Source organism: Cryptomeria japonica, chromosome 1, assembly GCF_030272615.1.
Source record: "Cryptomeria japonica chromosome 1, Sugi_1.0, whole genome shotgun sequence".
Taxonomy (NCBI): domain Eukaryota; kingdom Viridiplantae; phylum Streptophyta; class Pinopsida; order Cupressales; family Cupressaceae; genus Cryptomeria; species Cryptomeria japonica.
The window spans coordinates 466,329,187-466,356,962 of record NC_081405.1 but is presented as its reverse complement, the minus strand read 5'-3'; the positions used below and the strand labels follow the sequence as shown (position 1 = coordinate 466,356,962).

The 27,776-nt window shown below is 35.4% G+C and overlaps 1 protein-coding gene across 6 annotated transcripts; it reads right to left on the bottom strand.

The window, feature by feature from the left end:
* Window positions 1-404: 404 nt before the first annotated feature.
* LOC131071551 (actin) lies at window positions 405-4,711 on the bottom strand. Of its 6 annotated transcripts, none has more exons than XM_058007445.2 (6): window positions 4,641-4,711; window positions 4,463-4,525; window positions 3,953-4,032; window positions 2,810-3,203; window positions 969-1,582; window positions 405-850 (listed from the first exon to the last, which is right to left on the bottom strand). In XM_058007445.2, exons 3-6 carry the CDS (start codon window positions 4,010-4,012, stop codon window positions 785-787), a joined length of 1,134 nt encoding a protein of 377 aa, XP_057863428.1. In that variant the 5' UTR covers window positions 4,013-4,032; window positions 4,463-4,525; window positions 4,641-4,711; the 3' UTR covers window positions 405-784. The 6 variants fall into 6 exon arrangements, with proteins under 6 accessions (XP_057863428.1, XP_057863445.1, XP_057863438.1 ...); XM_058007462.2 differs by having other exon boundaries at window positions 4,474-4,525; XM_058007455.2 differs by having other exon boundaries at window positions 4,474-4,532; window positions 4,641-4,706.
* Between the last annotated feature and the right edge of the window lie 23,065 nt (window positions 4,712-27,776).

Genomic DNA, 27,776 nt, shown 5'->3' with positions numbered 1-27,776 from the left:
AAGAAAACAAATGACAACTAAATGAAACATTTGGGAGGTTCTAAACATTTGACAAATAGAACCTTACCTTGGAGATACTTGTCATAAAAAAACGAAGTTTTACCTTAGAGATATATATCACATAATCATGTATGCATGCTTTATCAATACATGATTAATCAAATTATTTTGGATTGTCGGTGATCACTAGACTTGTCTTATTGATCTATTCATTTTTCAATGCTTATAAAATCAAAATGTTGAAAAATAATATGATTTAAATATTAATATTTGATAAATTCAATTTTATAGCATTTCTAATAAATCATTATTGATCAAATTTAAAATTAATTTTTTATTTTATTTTTTATTTTAGATAAAGAAATACAACTTTTATCAATCCCACTCTAAAATTTTAATATAAATTGTAAAAAGAACACCCAAATGTAGAATTTTTTTTAATATCAAGATTTGGTCAATATAAGAATAATAATAAGATCACATGTTTGAATGGTAAGGGACACAAAGTTATACACCCCATTCAAAAAAAAGAAAATCCAAAACAAATAGAATTACACCTGCCTTTGTCTTTACCTTTCAAGAACTGCTTAACCTGTTTATTTGCACAAAGAATTGTTCAGTAAGAAATAAAAAGCATTGACACACGGAGAGTGCAAGGAATAAAAAGCTTTCCTCCACACACAACACAACCCCTCCCCTGGAACTGGTATATTTGTTTAAGTGGATAGAATCCGTGGGATCTTGGGGAAGATGAGGGACATGCAAAAGATCTCCCCAAAAAATTCTAGAAACACTTCCTATGTACCACGGAGGATCCAGACTCTTCGTAATCTTCTTTGCTGATCCACATCTGCCCCCAAGAAAACAAAACAACATTAAATTAGCAATGGCAATAATATGCTACTAAACACCAGATATCTAAATTATATAACACTACCCATTATACACAGCTTATAAACTAGTCATACTTGCTGGAAGGTGCTGAGAGAAGCCAAGATAGAACCACCAATCCAAACACTGTACTTTCGCTCTGGAGGGGCAATCACTTTGATCTTAACAGAGGAAGGAGTAAGGGCAGTGAGTTCCTTTGCCAGACGGTCAGCCATACCAGGAAACAGAGTGGTTCCTCCACTCAGGACTATATTCCCACACAGATCCCTTCTGATATCAACATCACACTTCCTGATTGATTTGTGAAGACATTCGTGAATTCCAGGGGCTTCCATCCCAATTCTGCTTGGATTGAAGAGCACCTCCGGACAGCGAAATCTTTCTTCTCCAATGGTGATAACTTGCCCATCAGGAAGCTCATATGACTTATCCAGAACAGAGCACTCGCTTGCAGTAAGTATTTCTTCCTCAAAGTTTATAGCTATGTAGCTTAGCTTTTCTTTTATGTCTCTAACAATTTCCATTTCCGCAGTGGTTGTGAAGGAGTAGCCCTTCTCCATCAGCAGCCTGCTCATGACATCGCTCAGATCACTGCCTGCCAAGTCAAGTCTGTAAATGGCGTGGGGAAGGGCGTATCCTTCGTAGATTGGTACTATGTGAGTTACACCGTCTCCTGAATCCAGCACAACTCCTGCAATGTGACAGTGTCAATCAGAAGCGGCTTCAGAGCAATAGTTAAAATTTGCTTTGCACTACATGATTGGAGTGCACAAGGTTATTGAAACCCTTAAAGATCATTTTGTTATTGAAACCCTTGAAATATCATTGAGTTGTTGAAACCCTTAAAGATCATTTTGCTCTGGATGGCTGCAAGTAGTTATGTCTCTTTTAAGAGGAAGGTCAGTAAATGAAACTAGAGTACAAAATGTAAAAATTGTTCACAAATGTTAAATGTATAGGAGCTCTTTGGTTTATTGGTGTTCGGTTCATGGGAAGAGCTTAAATAGCCTGTAAATTGTTTTTCTGTCCCAAATATAGAACAAAAGTCGGTTTTACTCTGAACCAGATTAGTAGTCTAAAATAAAGTGTCACAAGCAATCTTTGAAATGGAGAGGTGTAAGAGTTCCCTATTTTCACCAGATTAATCTTACCCTTTCAATAAAGGATGCAGGGAGCAGAGGAAAGAGAAGAGACTAAACAGCTGGTACATCTTTTTTGTACTTTAATGAAAACAAAATAATCAACTATTTAGTTTTATTGCATACACTCCTATGCAGCAGATGAAAAGGGAATATCTAGTACTCTCTCATTCCACGTTTGCCAGGTGAAAGAAGTCACAAGCACAAAATAAAGTTGGAGAGGAAGCTCACAGGGCAACTTATTCCCAAATCAAAATTTTGACCTGATCCAGCTATCGCCAATCTACCAAGAGCCATATCAGTTCACCTTTGGCAAGACAAATATTCATGCTTTCTTCTTGTTAACAAAACCATAGTAAACTCACAAGGAATGACGGTCTCAAGCAGTAATTTGGAATCTTAGCCTGATATTTTAACAAGTTTTTATGCTGAAAAGAACAATTTGACTGTGATTTGCTATGTTTTTTACACAAAATAATTTTAAGTGAATATAAGTTCCATGATCTTATAAACCGGTAGCAGAAAGAAAAAAGTTGAAATATTTCTGAGCAGCGTCTGCTGAAAAATTTAGGTCTAAAACCCTTCCTAAAATTTATGATTATGATTTACCATAACTTACTGCAAAAGGAAAAATTGTAGATTTCGCAAATATCACAACTGGGGTTAATTTCGAAGGAAATTGTTCCCATTTAAATTTTGCTTCCTTACATGAATCATCTCGTTAATTAACTTTTCAGAAATATATTTCGATCTGTGTATTGGGAGCAGATATTTCATACCAGTCGTTCGTCCGCTAGCGTAGAGAGAAAGTACTGCTTGTATGGCAACATAGGTTGCGGGAGCATTGAATGCCTCAAACATGAGTTCCACCATTTTCTCTCTATTTCTCTTTGGATTGAGAGGAGCCTCGGTTAGAAGAATGGGATGTTCCTCTGTGGAAACGCGTAGCTCGTTGTCAAATGTGTAGTGCCAGATTTTCTCCATGTCCTCCCAATTGGTGACGATGCCATGCTTGACTGGATACCTGAGACTGAGAATTCCTCTTTTCGACTGCGCTTCGTCCCCCACATAAGCATCCTTTGCATCCATTCCCACCATCACCGACTTACTCTTTGCCCTGCCTACAATGCTTGGGAATACACTTTTCGGTGCATCATCTCCAGCAAACCCCGCCTGCAAATAAAAATTCGTGGATTAAAACTATGTTTCACATAGGCTCTGCTGGTAAGACAATTCATTGGTTGCATCAGATCATGACAGAAATTCGAACAGACTTCCATATTACATACAGACGAACCGTAAAAAGACTGAGAAGTTGTCCAGTAGCTCTGTTTAACCGTGTTGGATTAATCGTCATATTTCTGGGGGTAGATATCATGGATTAACTGTAATTTATAATTTTAGATATAGATGAAGATGTTGATTTGGATGTTTACTAATATTTGTAAATGTTACATCAGTAAATTTACATGTGATATCAGAATTTCAATTCAGACTCAATTCTCAGAGAGTTAATGTTGAACTGACCACCTCAGCTTTAAAAAAGATCTGATCGACTAAACATTATCCTAAATATAAGTGAAGATGTTAATTGAAAATTCACTAACACTTGTAAATTTTAGTGCAAGGATACATCTATAAACGGTGCACCTAGTTTAACTTTTTAATAAATTTTCAAAGTAACAAAAATTTAGAGATATGAAACAGGCAACTCTTGCAGCGAAAATTGCTAAGTTGAACTAACTAGACCATGTGAATTGTTACATGAGAAATGCTTTTCCACATAAACATCCAGCAAATTGAAGTGATAGACTCTTTAAAAAAATTCACCAAATTTTCCTTTATTTAATGAAGAAATTCATCTAATTAAGAGAATTAACATCGCTTCAAATTTTCAAATAACAAAGGCTGCTTTACTCTACCTTCACTGTGCCTGATCCATTATCACAAACAATGGCCTGAACTTCTTCTGAATCCTCCATTTAAAAACACTTCTTTAGACCTGAAAGGCATGAAAGGAGAGTCAGCTGGAAATTGGATACAGAATATTTCTGTTACAATATTTATTAAATTACTTGCAAAACTGTAAAATTCAATAATTTGAAGATACTACCTGATAGTAAAAGTTATGGAAATTTGAAATTTATATCTTAATGGGAAAGGTGGAATTTAATGCTATGGAGCCATGGACTTAACAAAGTAGAGACTAAAGAAACGGTTACAGGCAATTCTGACACTATCAAAAGCAAGGAAAACGCAAATTTTGAAGATTCTAGATCACTGAACCGGGGGTTTTCAGAAGGCATGCAAATAAGAGGTTTTCCTGGTTCCTAAACTGTTGTCAAAGGGCAATTTATCAAGTCTTAGAATTGATAATTACGACTTGAAAATCCTGAAAAGAAAGCATCCAATCGCAAATTTTTAAAATTTACCTGTAAAGTACCTGAATTGCTTTGAAGTTTGATCTGCGCGAGAGAAGAAATCAGACAAATAATCTGCAGGCTTGTGCAAATGGAAATCAAATCAAAGCTCTTATAAATCAGAATTCCAAACCGAAATTCATATCAAACTGGAAAGAAAGAAAAAGGAAAGAGAACTGGTGAAGAATACTTAGACGCGAAGGAGGTGGCAGATGCTGTCGGAAAGGTAAAGGTCAAACCGCTTTCATTAATGGAAAATTTATAATATTAAAAAAAAGCGAAGTCATTCTTCTACTTAGGTGGATTTGGCCAAATAATGGTATTCAAATCAGGGAATCCGTGTTCGTTGATGGTTTTATAAATTACTATTAATAAAACCTTGACTTGTATGTTTTTTGGGGATTGTATTTCGATAGGCTATTTTAGATGATTTTTTAAAGTAAGTTCTAAAATTATTTCATCAATTAAATAGTCTATTGATATACTTAATAAGGTTCTATGATTTTTAAGGTTTTAGTTTTGGAAAGATTGGTTGAGATTTCAAATATTTTGATGATGATTACATTCTATTTTCAGAGGTTTCACATTGAGGGTCTATTAAATATTTATAATAATTTTGTTTTGATAATGTTGTTAGTTTAATTTTTTATAAGATTTGTAAATAGAGAGATGCATGAAATTTTTCTAGATTTTCTTATGATAATTTTGAACAATGTGTAGTGGATTTGTGTGGCTTCTTGTTATTAAACAAAATAACATGTTTGTGACTACTATAAATGGCATATGATTAGACCTTGAAATTTTATACACAACCATCTTTCTCATCTCTTGTAAAGATTAAAAAAGCATAGTGTTATTAACTATGTTATTGAGTGTGGTGTATAATCATATTTCAATCTTGAATAGTTGGTAAAGTTTTGGTATTGTATTTATTGATGCTAGTTTACTATTTTCTTCTAATGTGGGATTTGACTTTGCTTTTTTTACATTTATTATTACATTATTTAGGCTAACATACTTATAGGTATTTTCTACTCATTATAAATGGCCTCAACCTTCAAAAACTTTATAGTTATTACTAGAGTTGAAGGTTTTACTATGCATAGCAATGGCTTCTCCACTCAAGCATCCTAGAAAGTTTCTTCCAAGTTATTCAATGAGGTACATCTATTAAAACACCTCTGGATGTGGTTCTTCCAATTCTAGAGTTTGATAGTGCATGTCCTCTGCTTGAAATTTATACTTTTCTATGATATCCTATGTGGAAGGCCCCTCTAAAAATGTGTTGAAATAATGGGTGACCAAGGTTTGAGTCTTACATGGGATTCGCATTGATGTCCTCTAGAACCTTACTAGGAATTTTTCTTTTTTTTTATTGATGAACCCAACCATGCATAAGCTATTCTCAAGCATTTACCTTAGGGTAGGAAGGAGGGAAAGGATGCTAGTTAGGTAGGGTGAGAGAGATAGGTATGGTAAGAGGGTTAGAGGGAGAGGTGTGGATGAAGAGAGAGAGAGAGAGAGAGAGAGAGAGAGAGAGAGAGAGAGAGAGAGAGAGAGAGAGGGAAGTAGGTAGGGTGAGAGGGTCAAAGGGGAGGTGGGTTCAATGAAGGTAGATAAAGAGAAGTAGAGAGGGAAGGAGAGAGAGAGAGGGTGGTAGGGATAGAGTTATAGGTAGTTAGTGTTAGGAAAATGGTATCTCAACCTTGCATATACATAAGGTTACTATTTTTAGTAAATATGCATTTGAGCATGGATTTGACTAAAATTCTCCCTAAATCTTTGGATTGACTAAATACGCATGCTAGTGAGTTTTCATGGAAAGATCATGTCTAGTTTTGAAGATATTAAAATTTTCTTTTTTGATGGTGTTGTATGAAAGCTTCAAAGCTATTTTTGCAAGCCTCAGAGGATCTAGATGGTCCCAAAAGTGGTTGTAAGAAATTTAGTACATTTTGCCTTGATAGAGTGCTACATAAGCTTTCTAAAACTTCAAACAGTTTGTCAATCAGACACCCAATTCAAAAGTTATGGCCTTTAGAAGTTGGGTCTCTAGAAATAGGAAATGTAGAAACATGTTGAACACTTGAAGGGTGTGTGCAAGAAGTTGAGTCCACTTTTTGGCCAAAAATTGGAAGTGTTTTCCCTATTTTTCAACATTAATCCCATTTGACCTAAAAATCTGAAGCACTTAAATAATGAATCTTAAAAAAAGTCAGTAATATGGAATGTAGTGTTTGAAGTCTCTAAATATTTAATTTATTTTAATAATATAAATTAAGTTTCAATAGGCATTTCTAAAAACCACTGTTTAAAAGTCACTTTTCTAGGACCATACCATGCATGTGCACGACAAGCATAATGTAACCTAAATGAAAGTATTTTTCTAAATCCTTTTGGGAAAAGATTTATAACACACTCAAAATTGTTGAGGATATATTTTTTATTTTTTCTTTAATATATATTTTTGTTATTTTTTTTACTAAGTATAATTGTTGTTTTGAAAATCTCTCATGTACAACAAGCATAACTTGACCTAAACTTATCATTATTTTTTATTTTTTTCAAAAGTGTGTAGAATTGTGTAGCATCGTAAATTGTACACCCTTAATTGGGTGGTACAATTCCACGCTTAGGTTAGCACTCGCCTTAGTGTGTTTGCATCTTGCATCTTAATTTCCCTTTAAGCATTTAATTAATTAATTTAATTTAATTTAAGGTCTTCTTTCATCACTCTACACATCATAAAATTAGGCCCTTTACATTAAGTGTGCCCCTTTTTATTTTATTCCTCCAATAAATCATTTCATCAATTACCCTAATTGTGTCCTATTTCGACCTTCAAGTCCCAATTTTGCATATCTAGACATCTTGAATTTCCACATCCTTCTGGAATTCGCTTTAGAATCACATTATCTTGCTTCCCCAAAAATTTGATGAAAAGTTGGTCGGACCAAGAGGGGGGCTACCTGGTCTCGAACTTTTTTTTTGAAATTTTGGGAGTAGGTTTTGGCAGTATTTTAATGTTTAAATCTAGAGAATTGTGAAATTATATTGATTCTAGGTCGGCCTAAGATCGAAAACAAAGTTAGGGTTACCTACATATAGTCTTCCATTTCCTCATTTGAGGGATCCCTCTACAAGCAACTTTGAAGGAGCCACTTGTGAAGTGAAAGTGCAAGTTATGTGAAGTCTACAATAGAAAATCAAGCATCATTCAAGTCTACATCAATCATTTTCCACATCAATTAAGAGCTTTAAATATATTTAAGAATAATAGGAGATCACCGACTATTGATTTGCTTGTACCTCTCCCCTAGGGTTTGGTATGATTTCATGTTATTTTCAAGTCTTTGTATGAGCTTCATAGTATTCATTTTTCAAATTTACATTCATGCTTTAGATCCATTAGTTCATTTATGATTTGAGGTATTTATGCTTACATTTACAAGCATTTAGGGTTTTCTCTCCAAAGTGTTGGGTAGAACTCTTGATTTACTTTCTCATTCATTTAGGATCTTGCATACACACATTTTCAGTACATTGTCGACTATTTGTGGAGGTGGAAACCACCAAAATAAGGGGTTTTACTAAGGCAAAACCCTATATAACCACCTAAACACCATTTTTCAAGTTGTGGGTGCAGGTACAGGAATCCAACGAACGCATGATTTTCGGGACCGACGGATGACACTGGTGTAGACCCAGTCATAGATTTAGGTCTTGGTTTTTAGAGACTAGGGCATGGTGCCTTGGTCCCTTGAGTTTTGCATCATTTCTTGGTAGTTCAACACTTCTGGCCATCGGAGTCTTAGATCCAGGTTTTCAACTCTATGTTCTGACAGGGACCAGGGCGTGGTGCCCTAGTCTTGCCCATTCTACAACAAATTTCAGTGACAGGTGCACCTCTGAGTTTATTTTCCAGTTCTACTTTCAGTTTCTCAGTTTCAGTTCAGTCAGATTCCGCATTTTCAGTTTATGTTTGCTTCATTGTTCATCTCCTAGCATAGTTGGTTATTGCATCATATTTTGCACATCGCCTCTACATTACAACAAAGGAATAGAAACCCTAAGAGATGTTCCTTGACTCTCTCTTTCTCTCACAATAATTAGTCAAAGTGAAATATCTCCCTAGGCCCTTTCGTATTCCAATGTGTGTATGAGAGTGGGATTAGGTCTTAGCTACTTGGTTCCATTTTTATCCATCACAAATTGTCTCTAGTTTGTTTTCATATAATTTATTTTTCAAAAGACTTGAAAAATAAAAAAGTTATTAAAAAACAAGAAAACCCGTTATTTCAAGTTTATGAACATCTTTCATTGGAAATTATTTTTAAAATAGAAAAATAATTCTTTTTTTTTTTAAATTACATATTTGAAATCTTCACAGTCTCATTTATAATGGGTTTTAATTTTATTGAAAAATTCTACAAAAAAGGTCTTTAGATATATGTCCAAAGTCAATATTTTGTATGAACATTGACATGGTCTTCAAGTTGCAACTCAAACTAGGTCTAAGGCTAAGGGTGAGATCTCCAAGCCTTTTTTCAAAGTGAAATCCAAAGAAAAAACTGGGCTGAGAATTCAAATTTTATCAAATGGGATCCTATATGGATCCTAATCGAGATCCCATTTTCTTTTCTTAATTTAAATGAAAAAATAAATGAGATATGATTAGGATACAGGATCCTGATTAAAAAATGTGAATAGGATCTCAATTCATAAATGGGATCCCATTTCATTTTTTACCATTTTTTTTTTAAATGACTATTGTAACAAATATACAACTAGTGAGATATCGCAAGAGGCTTGCTAATAAGGATTTGTGGACAATTTCTATGGAAGAACATGAGACAATTATAGATGAATTACAAGAAAGAGATGATACAGATGCTACAATGGAATAAGTAAATAGAGGTATGTATTTATAGTTTTATATAAATTTAAATACATGTTTTGATGCTATTGATATTTATTTATATAGTTAAAATTCATTTATTTTCTTTTTGTACTCTGATAGATTGATTCAAGTCATCCTAATTAGAGATCTCCTTTAAACCCATCCTAATAAGATCCCCTCAAGCCATCCTAATTAGAGATCCCCTTAAGCCATCCAAATTCTAGATCCCTTTAAGCCATCCTAATTAGATGTCCCCTTGAGCCATCCTAATTAGATGTCCCCTTGAGCCATCCTAATTAGGTCCATCCCCTTAAGCCATCCTAATGAGATCTCCCCTTAAGCCATCCTAATTAGGTCCATCCTCTAAAGCCATCCTAATTAGGTCCATCCTCTTAAGCCATCCTAATTAAAGATCCCCTTAAGCCATCCTAATTAGATGTCCCTTTAAGCCATCCTAATCACGTTCATCCCCTTAAGCCATCCTAATGAGATGTCCCCTTAAGCCATCCTAATGAGATGTCCCCTTAAGTCATCCTAATTAGGTTCATCCCCTTAAGCCATCCTAATGAGATGTCCCTTTAAGACATCCTAATTAGATGTCCCCTTGAACCATCCTAATTAGTTCAATCCCCTTAAGCCATCCTAATGAGATGTCCCCTTAATCCATCCTAATTAGGTTCATCCTCTTAAGCCATCCTAATTAAAGATCCCCTTAAGCTATCCTAATTAGATGTTCCTTTAAGTCATCCTAATTAGGTTCACCCCCTTAAGCCATCCTAATAAGAGATCCCCTTCGGGCATCCTAATAGTACATCCCCTTAAGATGTAGACTATTTCAATATCTAACTAATTTTTTATATCTTCCACTTGTAAAAGCATTGTATTAAGTCCAATAGGCTCTATGTAAAGAACCTAGGGAGAGGCTAATTTGAGGAGATCATGGCTCCAACATAATTTTTAACAAGACCTCATAGCATCATTTTTAAAACACTGTGATTATAAATTATGATAAGATGACCTCCATGTAGTCCGAAATGCATGGTCTTCATGTTGCCATATATTTAGGTCCCTAAATATCACTATCAAATAAGACCTTGTAATTGGGGTACTTCATATTTTCTTTTATCGAAATGGGCATGTGATGCCCCCTAATAACATTAATGGGAAGGGTTAGAACATAATGTTATAAGGGGTCATACCCTTATACCATTTATATATAATATTCTAATACAAGGTTATAAAACCTTATATATTATATGCTTTATAAGCATATCCCATTTGAAATAATTATAATCTAATCACTATTAGATTATTAATTATTTGTGAATGGGGTTTTTGGAAAGGCATGACTAGTGAAGTCACCCTTCCTCCAATATTTAAGGAGGTTCTCTCTCATTTGAGAGGTGTGGGAATTTGGAGATTGATAGTGAGTTAAATCACTATATATAAGAGGTATTATTGGATGTGTGGAAGTATTGGAGGGCTTTCCCTGGATTCAAGTCTATTTTATTATAGACTATATTTTGTAATTGTTTTAATAAAATGATTCTTTATGGGGTTTTTTACCTGAAAGGGTTTTCCCCGTGTATATCTTGACTATTGTGTACATTTATTCATGGTTCATTCTCATCTTATTTATTAATATCTTGTTTATAATGATTATTATCCTAAGATCCTAATTTCTAATAGTATGTAATTGGAAAGAATGAAAAAAATTTGTTTGCAGGTGTTGAAGGATTGAATTTGAAGGAGGAGAAAGTAATCATTACGTGTAATCTCTATTTTTGATATAATAAATATTTGGGCATCTCTTCTTGGTGGACATTTTTCTTGAGTTGGTTTATCCAAGTAAACACTATGTTATGTGTTTAATGTAAACATTTCAAAGCTCTGATACCATGTTGAAGTTTGTAACACAAAATTTTGCAACACAATCCTGCAAGATCAAATGACAAACAAAAACATCTTCCACAAATGAGTGTTATATTACTCAAAAGAAAAGAATACAAAATTACAAGATGAATTACAACTGTACAATGAGGTGCTTATAAAGAAAGCATAGAACTAAATTTAGGATAACTAAAGTGCAAGCATGAGGAGATAAATAAAGCTCAAGTTTAGCTAAACTAGATGCATAAAGCTAAACTAGGTGCACAACTAAAATAAGCACTCCTAAGTGAACTTAAGCAAAAAAAAACGTAACTAGTTGTAAAAAAGCAACTTATAGCTAAATATGCTCTAACATTTAATTCTTCTATTTCATATTTCTTTGTGTTGGTTTATTTTCTTGTATTCTCTATTTGATTATGCATTGGATAGGATATAATTTAGAGTTAAAATAAAAATTTCATTTTATTAGCTATAATATAAGAGATAGCCCTATCCCTACACTTAAGAATCTTGACAATTTTACCTACTAGTATATAATCTTGACTTGACTAAATAATTATGCCATATAAATTAGTTGATAGCTTGAAATGGTTGAATTATGTGAAAATTTCAAATCATTTTTATTAGGAAGAAAATGTATTATTGAGTCATAGGAAGTAATGATTGAGGCACATGTTTACTATCTTAGATATATAGTTTTAGGATAGGAGAAGCATTTGATAGTAGAGCATGAGCTTGATAATTAGGTAGGTACTTTTTCCTTGCTTTCTACCATGTTGGGTTTTGCCTCCCTTGAATCACTTTCTTTTCTAGAATGTCTTTCCCAACTTCAACACCCACCTTCTATTTCTCCTTTTCAACCTTTGGATCAAATTTATTAGTCTCAATAATAGTCTTTCCTTGGGTTGTCACATTTTATTTCATAATTGATATACACCTTATGCTTGCATAGCTAATACATCAATGAAAATTTTAATATCCTCATCAAAATGATTCATTATTTTATATATTTGTATTATACATTATCTCAAATTTTTGAAATCATGAGAAAACAACTCATACTAACTCATACTATCCCTATAGAAATTTATCTAATTATCATTTATGCCATATTTTTCTTGGCAATTTTTTTAATTCACTACCTTATATTCAAATGCATTTAGATGATCAATCTCACTCTCATCCTCATAGTACTCAACATCAATTTCTTGATTTTGAAATTTCTCCTCCCAACTCATTGATAGAGAAAATACAAAATTTAATGGATCACAAGGAAAAAAATAATACTTACACCATGATGTCACCTTGAGAAAGCTCACATGATCTCTATTCATTAGGTTTGGAGTTTCCTTTTTTTTTATTTTCTATCACGACCAGATTTAGATCACTTAGTTTAGATTACTTTATTTGCTAGATACTAATATTGTTGACATTGTTATGCTAATAAATGTGCGTAATGACATTGATTAGATTATTGAGGTGATGAATGATGTTAGATGATATTTATCATATTTAATGTTATTAATGATGTTTTAGTTATTAAATGATGATATTTAATGCTATTAATGAATTTTTTTTTAGATTTTTAAATGTAATGATGTATATAATTTGTTTTTATCATGATATGACATCCTTTTGTCAAGTGTGAGGCTGATGCAAAGTGTCCACACATAAACTCACCAATTAAGGGACAACTTATCCTAACTCACCTATCTAGTAGGTGTATTCCTTCATTAAGGTGTTCTTACTCACAATTCATCAACACCTTTCCTTACTAAGGAATCACAAACTCACAAATCATCCACCAACCTAAGGGTTATCATCCACACATTCTCATACTCCTTTCCTTTACCAAACTCACAAGGTTCAACTCCAACATCCACCCTTTAAGTCTTCATGACACCCAGTTGCCTAGACTCATTCCAATGGTCTTAAACACATCATTTGGACAGTCTTTATGTAAACACAATACTCTTGTTTTAAGACACACTTTCAAATACTCTTAACACACTTAGACAAGGCTCTCTCTAACCTCCCAACCACCCAAAATACAAAAGAACTCTCATTGTTGCAATGTTGTCCGTTTGTGACAGTCACATAGGCTTGGGCCAGTCACATAACAAGGATCATTCTCCATTCATATAACCCCAAACACTAACAACTATTATTGAAGTACCCCTCAATTCCTTTCTTCTATCATCAAACTCAACATCAACCAACTTTCTACCTTGCAAAGAATAGGATTTTATTCCACTGTCAAATTGTGATAGTCTTCATTAGATTGAGGACAGTCATAAAATATTTGTTATTTGTTTTGTTCTTTGGGTACCAACCACTTGTAACATGTATATAATTCTCCCTCACAGCCTATTACTCCTTCATTACCCTTCCAACACTCTCACTTTGTGAGCATACCCTTGCTAACACCACCAAAATTTTGTTTTCTTAGTTTGGGACAGGGATTTCGGTCCTTGTATTCTTCTTTAACACGTGCAAACTTCATCATGAAACCCTGCAATCATTGGAAGATAAAGAGATACATATTTAAAATTTTTTCTATCCATTTGATGGTTTCTCAATCATTAATATAAAGAGTTTTAAATTTTCCTCTGTCTCGGATTACCCTAGTTTGGAGTTTTGACAGATTTTAGGAAAAAACAAGATATCTTCTATTACAGTGCACCAAATCAAATGAAACCACTTGGAAAAGAAAGAATACTCATTCAAGACTCATAAAAAATAATTTTTTAGATCAAATTAATAAGACTTATCAATGAACAACTCCTTGGAGAAGACTCTCACGTGGTAAATCACAAGGAAGTGCAGAAAGTTTCAAGATTTTTATTGATTCTTCCTTCATACAACTAACAACCTTGGTTCAACCTTACAAAGGTCTATTGATGAATCCAAATGGTGGTTACAACTTATCCAAATACATTTCAAACCATATATATGTTGGTGACAAAACTTGACAACCTTTGACAACTTTCACATGACAACTTTTAGACATAATTGACAATTTTGAACTTATACAAACCTATGACCCTCAAAACATCAAAATAGATCCAAATGGACATAAGAAGATCTTATCATCACATTTTAAATCAAAATTGACCATTTAAATACATTTATCCCTCTTTGATAACTTTTTACAACTTGTGAGTGATAGGGTTTACCTAGCTTGCTCACACTTCACCTAGTTAGTGTTGCTCAATTCCACCAACCTCACCAAGTCTAGCTATGCTCCAAGACCTCCAATTCCTTCCCAATATATGCTAGTACTTTCTATTTTCCAATATCAAGTTTTTTTCAACAAGTGTTTGACTAAGAACCCTACCATTTCAAGGTGTTTCACATATGCTCAATATTGCAATATTGACAACAACTTATCAATTTCTCACTTTTCTCCCCCATACTATTGTGAGTCATTGCAGAGGTATGGAGGTGTAATTTACCATGGAATTAATTCAATTTGGTTCATTTGAGGTTTTTCAATCTCTATCTTCCTTACCGATTTCATGAATTTGCCTAGAAATAGGGCTATAAGGATGAGCCCCAATTAGGCCTCCTAAATCCGGTTTTCAAGGGTTTTGAGGGAATCAGTCCAAAAGACCCTACAACAAGGTTTATTTTTCTTCAATAACTCACCCATCCCCAAGAGATTTTGTTATTTTTAGTCTTCCATCTTGTCGTACAGTGCCCTAACCCAAAAATGAGGGTTTGCTAGGGTTTTTAAGCCTTAACCGGTAGTGACTATCCAACTTTGTGAGATGGGCATCTAAAAGACTTTTCAAGGCTTCTCCTTGTAGTTGAAACTCTATATGGACCTCATTAACCATCCCAAATTATTTGTTTAAGGTTTTGTATTCACCCCTGTAGTATGCATTCAATTTACACCCTGTTTTCTCTAGTCGGGTTGCTCCTGGACTCACCTAGAACAAGGTGGCAACTATGATGAACTCCACTTGCAGAAGTCCTCCCTGAATATTTACACTATACATAAGGTTTCCTTCCATGTACCAATAGGTCGTGATAGTATCACGGAGGGATTTTATGGGGCAACCATTTTACACAAATTTGCTATTTACAAGCCAAAATTGGCTGATTGAAAACAAAACAGTACAAGAACTAATAAAGACTATTTAAAAAGCATGAAATGGACCAAATAGTACTGGAACACACCAAATAACTTCTATCTAAAACTGGATCAATGGATTCAATCCATTTGTGTTCACATTTATGCAAAATAAGACAAAAATAGTGATAACAGTCCGAAAATGAGTGGTTTCAGATTGCTATTCATCAAAATAAAAACTTCCAACCTAGTTAACTATGAAAGAGGAGGTTTAAATAGTCTTCCCCATGTTTGGAGGCATCCTAGGTCAATGTGCTAACCCTAACTCCACCGCTAAGCTCTTTTAGGACCAAAGTTGTCATGACAACTTTTACAATTTTCCATATTTTCCTTTGCCAACTTAGGCAACCTATTACAAGTCATTATTCATGTCTTTTTCAACATCCCTAAGACTATTCTAAACCTCTCTAATTCTCTCACCTTTTTATGCCTATTTTGACCATCAAGAAGGTCATTTACCTACTCAAACTACCACCTACTCACAAGGTGCAAACCTAGAGAGAAAACTAACTCAACTAGGCCTACACTTGACTCAAATAAAACATTACACACACACACCTTGGAACCTCCTAGAGTTCTTATTAGAAACCTGACTTGGCTAAGGTCAATACAAGCCAAAATTATATAAGGACTATGAGCCTAAGTCCTAGGTGCTCCTGCACCATTCTCCCAAGCAAAAGAAAATTAAATCACCTCTTTGGAGATCAGATTCTGATCAATGCCTAGCTTCTTGAACTATGTCCCAAGCACCCATGTAGCCTCAGCATCATCCATACCCTACCACTTGATTAGGTGCTCCTAATAAATTTGGTGTTTTGTATTCTTAGCAATCCTTGAACTAAATACCTTTTCAGCCTTTGGACTTGATTTTGGTGGTATTTGAAGGTTATTTACATCATTTGATACCTCTGAGTGACTACAATCTGAACCCAAAATTGGCCCTTTGTAAGCAACTAAGTCTACTATGTTGAAAACCGATGACAACCCTATTTCACTAGGTAGGTCCACCTTGTATGCATTTTCTCCATACTTGGCTAGAATGGCACATGGACTCAACCTTCTCATCTGCAACTTATTAGGTACTCCTTGTTGTAGCCTTGCCTTGTTAAGGTGTACCATGACAAGATCACCTACTTGAAATTGTAGGTTCTTCCTTCTCTCATCAACCTTTTGCTTGATTTTACTTGTGTTCTCCATCAATGCTTGCTTGACTGATTCATGTACCTCTTTCATTGACTAAGCAAAATCTTTAGCATATCCACTCCTTTTTGTTGCATTTCCCAAGTCCCTTAAATCCAATATACCCCTTGGGTGAAGACCATAGACCACCTAAAAAGGAATCTTGCCTATGGTTTTATTTATAGTGTCATTGTAAGCATATTCAGCTTGTGATAACACTTGATCCCATGTCTGACCATACTCCTTGGTAAGGCACCTCAATAGTTTTCCTAAGCTCCTATTAACCACTTCGGTCAACCCATCTGTTTGTGGATGGTAGTTTGATCCAAAAGATAGGTTGGTGCCAAGTTTTTGCCAAAGTGTCTTCCAAAAAATGACTCATGAACTTTGAGTCCCTATCTGAAACAATGCTAATGGGTAAACCATGTATCCTTATCACTTCCTTGAAGAACAACTGAGCTATATGACATGCATCATGAGTAGTCTTGCAAGGTACAAAGTGGGCCATCTTACTAAACTTGTCCACTATGAAATAAATGTTGTCAAATCCCTTCTTTGTCCTTGGCAAACCCATTACAACATCCATACTAATACACTCCCAAGGCCTATTTGGTATGAGAAGAGGTTTGTATAAACCAACATTTGAAGAAGTGCCCTTGGCCTTTTGACAAACAATACAAGTTTCCACATACTTCCTAACATCTTGATTCATCCTAGGCCAATACTAATACCTTTGAACTAACTCTTGAGTCTTGTTGACTCCAAAATGACCATTAATATTTCCATTATGCTTCTCTTGTATGAGATTTTCTCTCATTGACCCTCTAGGCACACAAAGTTGTCCTCCTCTAAACAATAACCCAGCTTGCAAGGTAAAATCTGAATACTCACTATGAAAATTATTTTGATACTCTTTGCATACCTTGTAGGCATTTGAGAAGTCTTCATATCCGGGTATAGGTCTCTAAAACTGTCAACACCTATGCTTCTTAACTGAATTTCTTGGACTGTCAAGAGTCTCCTGCTTAATGCATCAACAACCCTGTTTAGTTGACCTTTTTTATGCTTGATTGTGAATGTGTAGGCTTGCATATACTCTACCCACTTCATGTGTTTGTGACTGAGTTTGTCTTGTGAGTTTAAAAAGCTTAAAGCTTGATTATTTGTGTAGACTACAAATTCCTTAGGAAGGAGATAGTGTATCCACTTCATCAAAGCTTGCACTAAAGCATATAACTCCAAGTCATATGAGGAGTATTTCCTCTTTTATGTAGGTCCCAGAGACAACTGAGAGGAGGGGGTGAATCAGTTGTCTAATAAATTCAAACCAAAAACTTATTAACCAACTTAATGCTTAATACCAATAAATCAGTTAAGTATGCCAGTAAATAGTGTTAATAGTAAATTGCTATACCGGTAAGAATTAATGCATGAAACATAAGCACAAATTCATCCAAAACACATGACACCAATATTTGTACGTGGAAACCCTGTAAGGGGAAAAACCACGGTGGGAAACCTTACCCACAATCATATGATACTACTGCAGATAGTAAGTGTACAAAAGGGGTCTGCACATGCAGAAAGGCCAACAGCCTAGAGCTCACTGCTCAATCACAAATGGGAGTCACATTGACTATAGTTGGATGGTTAAATCCAATAAGAATGTACTGCACAAAATAGCATCTTCATATGCTAGATTTAGTACCAGTGTAATGCTGATATGCTTCTACAAAAACCTAACTTCACCTTCAAATGATGTCTTCGTGTATACCTCTGCTTGATCTCGCATATACCTTCACACAATTCTTTTTCGCATTCCACACTTGATCTTACAAATAAGATCTTACATTTATACCATACCCTAAGACCAATTTTAGTAGGTCGGCTCTACAAGATATTACAATAAAAATATTTTACAAACAATACAATAATCGATGCAATAACCGATTGAACATGTTGGCTTAATGCATTTACAAAATAATAAATCATCTCCATAGCGTGCCATGTTGATCTGGAAAAGATAAACCTGTCGATGTAACCCTAGATAACCTAGACCTATTTGCCGGTAAAAGAAAATATGCAAATAAGAATATACCGATGATTATTACTTCAAAATAAAGTGTCCACATGATGTCTTCGACATTACCAAGTGTCTTCCATGTCATTCCAGGTACCGGTGAATATTATATCCTGTCAGTTAATCATATACCAGTAACTGTTACACAGTTTACTGTCTGCTAGTGAATGTTGTTGGATCTCCAGAGTAGGTGTATTTAGTAGGTGTTGACATTAATGACAGAACCATACCAAAATACCAACATTTTCATCACTTAGCTTCTCACTATGGAAAGCTACCGGTCTTCCTTCTTGACTTAGGATGTAACACCTACTGCAACATTGCTTGCATCACATTCCACTATGAAGAGTTTCTCAAAACTAGGCAACACCAACACCGGTTGAGTAGCTATCTTTTCTTTCAAGGTTTCAAAACCTCTATTTTCTTGTTCATTACACTAAAACGTTTCCTTCATTCCACCTCTAATAGTGTCGAACATTGGTGCACATATAGCACTGAATTGTCTAATGAATTTCCTGTAATATTGAGCAAGACCATGGAAGCCTCTCACCTTTGTTGTTGACTTAGGAGTAGGCCAATTTACTATGGCTTCAACCTTTCTAGGATCCATCTTGAGATTCCCATGTGACAACACAAACCCAAGATAAACCAACTCCTGCTTAAGAAATTCACACTTGTCCAAGTTCATGGTTAGCTTCTCTTCATATAATCTTTGTAGCACAATTTGCAAATGATTAACATGATCTGCCATATCCTTACTAAAAATGAGAATATCATCTAAATATACCACCACAAATTTACCTATGAAGTCCTTCATCACCTCATTCATGAGACTCATGAAGGTTCTTGGAGCATTAGATAAGCCAAATGGAATTACAAGCCATTCATAAAGACCCTCTGTTGTCTTGAATGTTGTTTTCCATTCATCACCCTCCTTAATCCTAATTTGGTGGTATCCACTTTTAAGGTCAATCTTGGTAAAGTATTTGGCTTACCCTAAACAATACATTAGGTCTTCTATTCTAGGAATTGGAAACCTATATCTAATGGTGATCCTATTTATAGTCCTAGAGTCAGTGCACAATCTCCAAGTACCACCTTTCTTTGGGGCTAAAATGGTAGGTACAACACAAGGGCTAATGCTTTTCCTAATTAGGCCTTGGTCTAAAAGCTCTTGGATTTGTTTGGAAATCTCAACATTTTGTTGGGGAGTCATCTTGTAAGCTGCCTTGTTAGGTAAGGATGCCCCGGGTATGAAGTCAATTTGATGGCTTATGGCTCTTTTAGGAGGTAAGGTGGTTGGCTGTCCATCACTCACTATCCCTTTGAACTATTTCAATAGGTCTTGAACCTCTATTGGAAAATATGGTTTCCCCTTTTTGTCTTCCTCTTTAGGTTTCATTACTAATGCAAACCCTATACCTTCACCTTCCTCAAGTGTCTTGAAGAACTGTTTTTCACTTACTAAGAGGATATTAGGACCTGCTGCTCTCTTTTCACCTTCCTCAAGGATAGATTGTATCATGAATGTGACTCCATCTTTCTTGAATGAATATGCATTCTTGGCTCCATCATGGATAGCTTGTCTATCAAATTGTCATGGTCTTCCGAATAGAAGATGGCATGCATCCATGGGTAAGACATCGCATAACTCTTTGTCCTTATACCTAACAATGGTGAAATCCACCCATGATTGCTCATTGACTAGGACATGTTGGCCTTTGTTCAACCAAGTGACCCTATATGGGTTGTTGTGAGGTATCCTTTGTAATTTAATCTTACTCACTACCTCTTCTGACACAATGTTGTCTGTTGACCCTGAGTCAATGATCACCTTGCAAACTTTGTCCATAATCTTGCATTTGATCCTAAATAGTGATCTCTTTTGGATAGGCTCTTCTCTGACAGGTTCTTTTATCAAAGTCCTTCTTATCATTAGGTTGTCACCTACCTCTGATTCTAAGGCAACCTCTGAAGTCTTGCTGCTTGAAGTCTCTTCTTGAAGATAGTTCACTCTCTTTTCACTACTTTGTGATGATGACCCCTTCTCTGGACACCTATATGTTGGATGACCAAGCTGATTGCAATAGTAACCCTTCATTGAGGCAAAATATGAGGAACCTCTACCTTTTCCACTATACCTTCCTCTAAAACCACTATTTGACCCCCTTCCTCTATTGGATCCTCCTTTACCAGTGCCACCTTCTTGCTGCTCAATGAGTTTAGATGCACCCTGTGTTCTTTGCTCTAATTTTCTTCCTCCATAGCCTCCTCTATGGCCTCTATTTTATTTTCCTCTACCTCTGTCCCTATTACTACTTGAATCGAGTTTTCTTTTCAGTTTTTCTTCCACTTTAAGGGCAAGTTGATAACTTTGATGAACTGTCTTTGGACTCATTAGATTGATTTCCTCTTGGATGTTCCATCTTAGTCCATTTAGGTACCTAGCTACCTTAAGGCTTTCTTCTTCCACTGCATGGGATCTAAGGCTAAGTTTGTGAAACTCCTCCATATAACCACTTACATCAAGGTCTTTTTGTCTTAGGTTTTGTCTTTTCCTATGGATATGCACTTCATAGTCATTAGGGAGATAGGCTTCTTTGATTTTGACTAACATCCCTTTCCAAGAAGAGATGGGAGTTTTACCTACTTTCTTCCTCTCATCCTGCACAAATTTCCACCATGTGAGAGCGGCTCCCCTCATCCTAGAATTGGCCACTTTGACTCTTTGAGCTTCAATTATGCCTTCACATTCAAAATGGTTCTCCATACCCTCTATCCATTCTAGAACCACTTCTACTTCCATCTTTCCAGTGAACAATGGCAATCCTTCTAGTGATTTACCACTTAAGGCTTTCAATGCCTTTAGCAAAGGTTCTTGTTCCAAAATAGGATCAGGTTCAGGTACTCTATCTTCTTCTGACACCTCTTTACCCTTCCCTTCTTCTTCTTCAACCTTTACCAGCACTTCATCTGCCTTGGTTTCAATTTCACCAAGCTTACCTTCCAATTCTATCAAATTTTCCTTCAGGAGTCTATTCTCTTCCTCCTGATCATCCACTTTCTTTGCCAAATCTGCATTGGTCACCATGGTGTTGTCTCCTATAGATTCCACAGAGGACATCTACTCTCCTAGCCCAAATCTTATAGGCTCTGATACCAATTTGATAGGATTTACCTAGCTTGCTCACCTAGCTGGTGTTGCTCAATTCCACCAACCTCACCAGGTCTAGCTATGCTCCAAGACCTCCAAGTCCTTCCCAATCTCTGCTATGACTTTTTCTTTGCCAATCTCAAGGTTTTTGCAACAAGTGCTTGACTAAGAACCCTACCATTTCAAGGTGTTTCACATATGCTCAATATTGCAATATTGACAACAACTTATCAATTTCTCACTTTTCTCCCCCATACTATTTTGAGTCATTGCAGATATGTGGAGGTGGAATTTACCATGGAATGAATTCGAATTGGTCCATTTGAGGTTTTGCAATCTCTATCTTCCTTACTGATTTCATGAATTTGCCTAGAAATAGGGCTACAAGGATGAGCCCCAATTAGGCCTCCTAAATCCGGTTTTCAAGGGTTTTGAGGGAATCGGTCCAAAAGACCCTGCAACAAGGTTTATTTTCTTCAATCACTCACCCATCCCCAAGATATTTGTTGGTTTTAGTCTTCCATCTTGTCGTACAGTGCCCTAACCCAAAAATGAGGGTTTGCTAGGGTTTCTAGGCCTTAACCGGTAGTGATTGTCCAACTTTGTGAGATGGGAATCTAAAAGACTTGTCAAGGCTTCTCCTTGCAGTTGCAACTCTGTATGGATCTCATGAACCATCCCAAATGATTTGGTTAAGTTTTTGTATTCACCCTTGCAGTATGCATTCAATTTACACCATGTTTTCTCTAGCCAGGTTGCTCCTGGACTCGCCTAGAACAAGGTGACAACTATGATGAAATCCACTTCTAGAACTCATCCCTGCATATTTACACTATACATAAGGTTTCCTTCCATGTCCCAATAGGCCGTGATGGTAGCATAGAGGGATTTTATGGGGCAATCATTTTACACAAATTTGCTATTTACAAGCCAAAACTGGCTGATTGAAAATAAAACAATACAAGAACTAATAAAGACTATTTAAAAAGCATGAAATGGACCAAATAGTACTGGACCACACCAAATAAATTCTATCCAAAACAGGATCAATGGATTTAATCAATTTGTGTTCACATTTATGCAAAATAAGACAAAAACAGTGATAACAGTCCGAAAATGAGTGGTTTCAGATTGCTATTCATCAAAATCAAAACTTCCAACCTTTGTAACCATGCAAGAGGAGGTTTAAATATTCTTCACCACATGTGGAGGCATCCTAGGTCAATGTGCTAACCCTAACTCCACCGCTAAGCTCTTTTAGGACCAAAGTTGTCATGACAACTTTTACAATTTTCCATATTTTCCTTTGCCAACTTAGGCAACCTATTACAAGTCATTAATCATGTATGTTTTAACATTCCTAAGACTATTCTAAACCGCTCTAATGATCTCACCAAGTTATGCCTCTTTTGACCATCAAGAAGGTCATTTACCTACTCAAACTACCACCTGCTCACAAGGTGCAAACCTAGAAAGAAAACTAACTCAACTAGGCCTACACTTGACTCAAATCAAACATTACACACACACCTTGGACCCTCCTAGAGTCCTTATTAGAAACTTGACTTGGCTAAGGTCAATACAAGCCAAAATTGTAGGACTATGAGCCTAAGTCCTAGGTTCTCTTGCACCAGTGAGCAATCTTGAGCAATTTTGCCAATATGAGTAACCTATGACTAGACATAATAAATATTGGTCTAGATGACTTTATTACATAAAAAATGATCATAAATGACCTTATTTACATTGAGAATCCATTAAAAGACTTGTCTTCCATATTTGACCTCATGGAGGCCTGATGAGTAAGGAGGTTCTCCTGCACCTGAGGTGATTGCAGGTTTGACCATCGAAGGCAAACATATGACCGAGGAGAGGTCTTGTAGCTTGTCGACAATGTCTTTAAGGATTGTCTATATGACTTTGTCTTGATTTTCATAGATGGTATACTTATCTAGTCTAAGTTTGTAGAGGAGAATGAGAAGCACATAAGGCTAGTATTGCAGAGATTAAGAGAACATAAGTTGTATGGTAAATTATCTAAATGTACCTTCTTCCCAAAGAAAATTCATTACCTAGGGCATATCATTTCTGAAAATGGAGTCTTCGTTGATCCCAAAAATATCAAAGCAATCACAGAATGGCCATCCCCTTGAATTTTCTTGAGGTCTATAGATTTATGGGGTTAGTTGGATATTATAGGAAGTTTGTAGAAGGGTTCTCTAAGATTGCAGCCCCTATAACGATGCTCTAAAGGGAAGGAAATTTGATTGGACAGAGGAATACGAGCAAGTCTTCAACTTATTAAAACAAAAGTTGACCTCAACACCTATACTCACTATACCCGACCCAAATGGACCATTTATAGTTATAACCAATGCATCAGGTGAAGGAAAATGAGGAGTATTAATGCAAAATGAACAAGTGGTAGCTTATAAGTCTAGAAAATTGAAGAAAAATAAAGTCAACTATCCACCACATGACTTAGAATTGGATGCTATTGTCCATGCCCTCAAAATGTGGAGACACTACCTTTTAGGTAAGCCATTTGAGTTAAAAATTGATCATCATGGGTTGAGGTACATCTTTACCCAACCAAATCTGAATGCAAGGTAGAGAAGATGGTTAAAACTCTTAAGTGAGTATGATTTTGGAATAGATTATTTCAAAGGGAGAGAAAAAAGAGTAGCTGATGCTTTAAGAAGAAGAAGAAGGCACTTAGAAGTGATAGCCACCACAAGGAATACCTTGAGACAACAAGTGTTGGGTAATCTTCAAGGGGATGAGCACTATGATAGTAAAAAATTCCCTAGAGACTAATCCTTCCGACCACCATTTTGATGGATACACCCTAGAACCAGATGGACTTCTTAGATATATGAGGAGAATGTACATTCCCAACAAAGGAGGGTTAAAAGATTTGATCTTGGAGGAAATGCATAATGTTCCTTATTTTGGACACTTTGGTGTGAATAAGATGGTTGCAGCTATAAAACCCTTATACTTTTGGTCGGGACTTAAGACAAATGCGATAGCCTATGTAAGACAATGTTTTGAATGCCAGCAAGTCAAGGTTGAACATATGCATCCGGTAGGGTTGTTACTTTCACACCATGTGTTGAATTACAAATGGAAAGTGATCAGTATGGATTTTATTCAAGGACTACCTATGTCTAGGCATAAGCATGATATGATATTGGTTGTAGTAGATAAGTTGACTAGGGTAGCTCATTTCATACCTAGTAATCTTAAGGATGGATTAGTAGCTCTAGAACAAAAGTTTGTGAAGGAAATTTTATGGTTACATGGGGTACCTGAGACAATAATTTTAGATAGGGATGTAAGGATGACTTCATGGTTTTAGACCACTTTGAATGAAGCTTTGGGGACAAGGCTAAACTTTAGCACAACCTATCATCCTCAAACAGATGAACAAACTGAGAGGGTAAATCTGGTAGTGGAGGACTTATTGAGGATGCACTATATGGATCAATAGTACAAATGGGAGGATTTTCTTGCCTTAGTTGATTTTGCATACAACAACTCCTACCACTCCTCTATAGGCATGGCATCGTTTGAGGCTCTTTATGGGCGTAAGCGTGGGACACCTATCAGTTGGGACCGAATAGAAGATAAAGTTTAGTTAGACCAGGACTACTTAAGGAGATGTAAGAACATATGGTGTTGATAAAGGCTAGACTTAATGAAGGAGTTGATAGACAAAAGAGCTATGCATATAAGAATAGGACCTTCCAACAGTTTTCAGCAGGGGATAAGGTCTTTTTGAGAGTGAGACCTTCGAAGAGCTCCATTTCTTTCGAGAAGTCCTCGAAATTGGCACTTAGATATGTTGGATTTTTTGATATCTTGGAAGTGGTTAATCCAATTTCTTACCGACCTTCCTTACTGCCTGCTCTCGCCTAGATCCACAATGTTTTTCATGTTTGATTTCTTAAGCCCTCTCATCCCAATATTTCTCATATTCTTGATTGGTGTACACTACAGGTATAGGACCTAGGGGTGGTTCTAGTGGAGACCACTCGAATAATTGTTAGGCGCACCATTAAGTTGCGCAAGAGAGAGATCTTGCAATATAAGGTCCAGTGGGACCAATATTCAGAGGATAGTGCCACATGTGAAAATACTAAGGATATTGAGCGTTCTTTCCCGCATTTACTTTGATGGACTTAGTTATTATTATTTATGTTTTGTTTTGTAATAAGACATCGGGATGATATCTCTTCCTAGTGGGGAAGGATGTCATGACCCGATTTAGATCACTTAGTTTAGATTACTTTTATTTGCCAAATATTGATATTGTTGACATTATTATGCTAATAAATGTGTGTAATGACATTTATTGTACTATTGAGGTGATTAATGAAGATAGATGATATTTAATGTTATTAAATGATGATGTTTAATGCAATTAATGAGTTTTTTTTAGATTTTTAAATGTAATGATGTATATAATGCATTTTTATCATAATCTGACGTCCTTTTGTCAAGTGTGAGGTGATTACAGGTTAAACTGTCAAAGGCGAACATATGACTGAGGAGTGGTCTTCTAGCTTGCTGGCAGTGACTTATGGAATGGGACCCTGTGCAATTATAAATTAAATAATTAAATAAATTAAACTTAGAGATTAACATAAATAAATTAATTAAAGAATTTGATAAAATGCAATAAGTGATTATTTGGAAGTAGAACTATTAAAATATAAAAAATCAATTTTAAGATTCATAAATTATAAAATTTGACACGCACAGATTTAGATATTTAAATTAGAAAAATAATAAATAGTGAGGATAAATTATTAAAATTTATAAGAATATTATGTATTAAAATATAAAATGACATGCAAAGGTATTATTAAATAATAATAAAATAAAATATAAAATTTAAAATATAATCATGCATAGTTGATATTAAAATTAATAAAAGATCAAGATTAATTAAATTTCAAAAACTAAAATTAAAGCATGAATGCATAAGCCATACATTTGAAAATAATTACGACAATCAGTCATGTTCTCTATTATCTAAAATTTTAATTAGTAAATTCATTATTATCTAATTTTATACATTCATGCATCTTACATGCATTGAGTCAAATTTTAGCCAAAGCAATTATAAATATAGGAGGGAGTCGACTATCCTAATACACATGAAGAACTGGCTAGAAGTTTTATCTTGATTTGGGTAATTGGGTAAATTATTTGATACCCCTTTTCAATTTCTTGTAGGCAGTTTGATATTTGTTGATTTTTTTTTGGCTAATTAGCTACTATGCAAGGTAAGTTGATACCATTGCCTTTATCGCCCTTTCTTCGTCTTTTCTTAGCAACTGTGAATAGCGATTGAAGTTATTGGATTAAAATTAATGAAATGTTTTCCTCCTAACTCTCATTTCAGCGCCTTGTTAGTCTTTTGTAGGAATATTTTCCAAAATCTTAGCCCTCACCAAATCGGCTCACAATAGCTGAGTCGCTGTTGATCTTGCCTTCTACCAATGTGGAATTTGTTAATTTTACTAGCCACCGACCCCTCTGGGAAAGAGATTGGGGGTGTTGGGTTTAATGAAATTGCATTTGTTTTGTCCCCATATCTAGGATAGCACCAACCTCTACCAAATCTCCCATGCCTCCTTCTCTCTCCTCTACCATGTCTTGGTTCAGTAATGGGCTGCAGACAAAAAAAAAAGAATCTCCCTCTCTCCCTTATTACTTTCTGCTGATCCAAATTGGAAATGGCAAACTTGAAGAGGGGGGGGGGGCGATGATTGGTATCCCCATGCTTCTCTCCTCCATGCCTTACTCCATCTCCCACGCCTTTCTCCTGGTCTGCAAGAAATAGGTTTGAATTTCCCATAGCACTTCTTCCACGATATACCTGGGGTTAATTTGGTTGTTGAAGACTGGTTTTAGGAAAAATCTATTTTCCAGCAACCCAAATCGATTTACTTGAAGATTGGTAATAAGAATTAAGAG

Bases quoted from the DNA above. Each gene is read 5' to 3' on its own strand.
- LOC131071551 (XM_058007445.2), bottom strand. From the start codon at position 4,012: ATGGAGGATTCAGAAGAAGTTCAGGCCATTGTTTGTGATAATGGATCA. The intron at 3,204-3,952 runs GTAGAGTAAAGC...TTTTATTTGCAG, and splicing joins ATGGATCAGGCACAGTGAAG to GCGGGGTTTGCTGGAGATGA. The intron at 1,583-2,809 runs GTATGAAATATC...GTCACATTGCAG, and splicing joins CGCTAGCGGACGAACGACTG to GAGTTGTGCTGGATTCAGGA.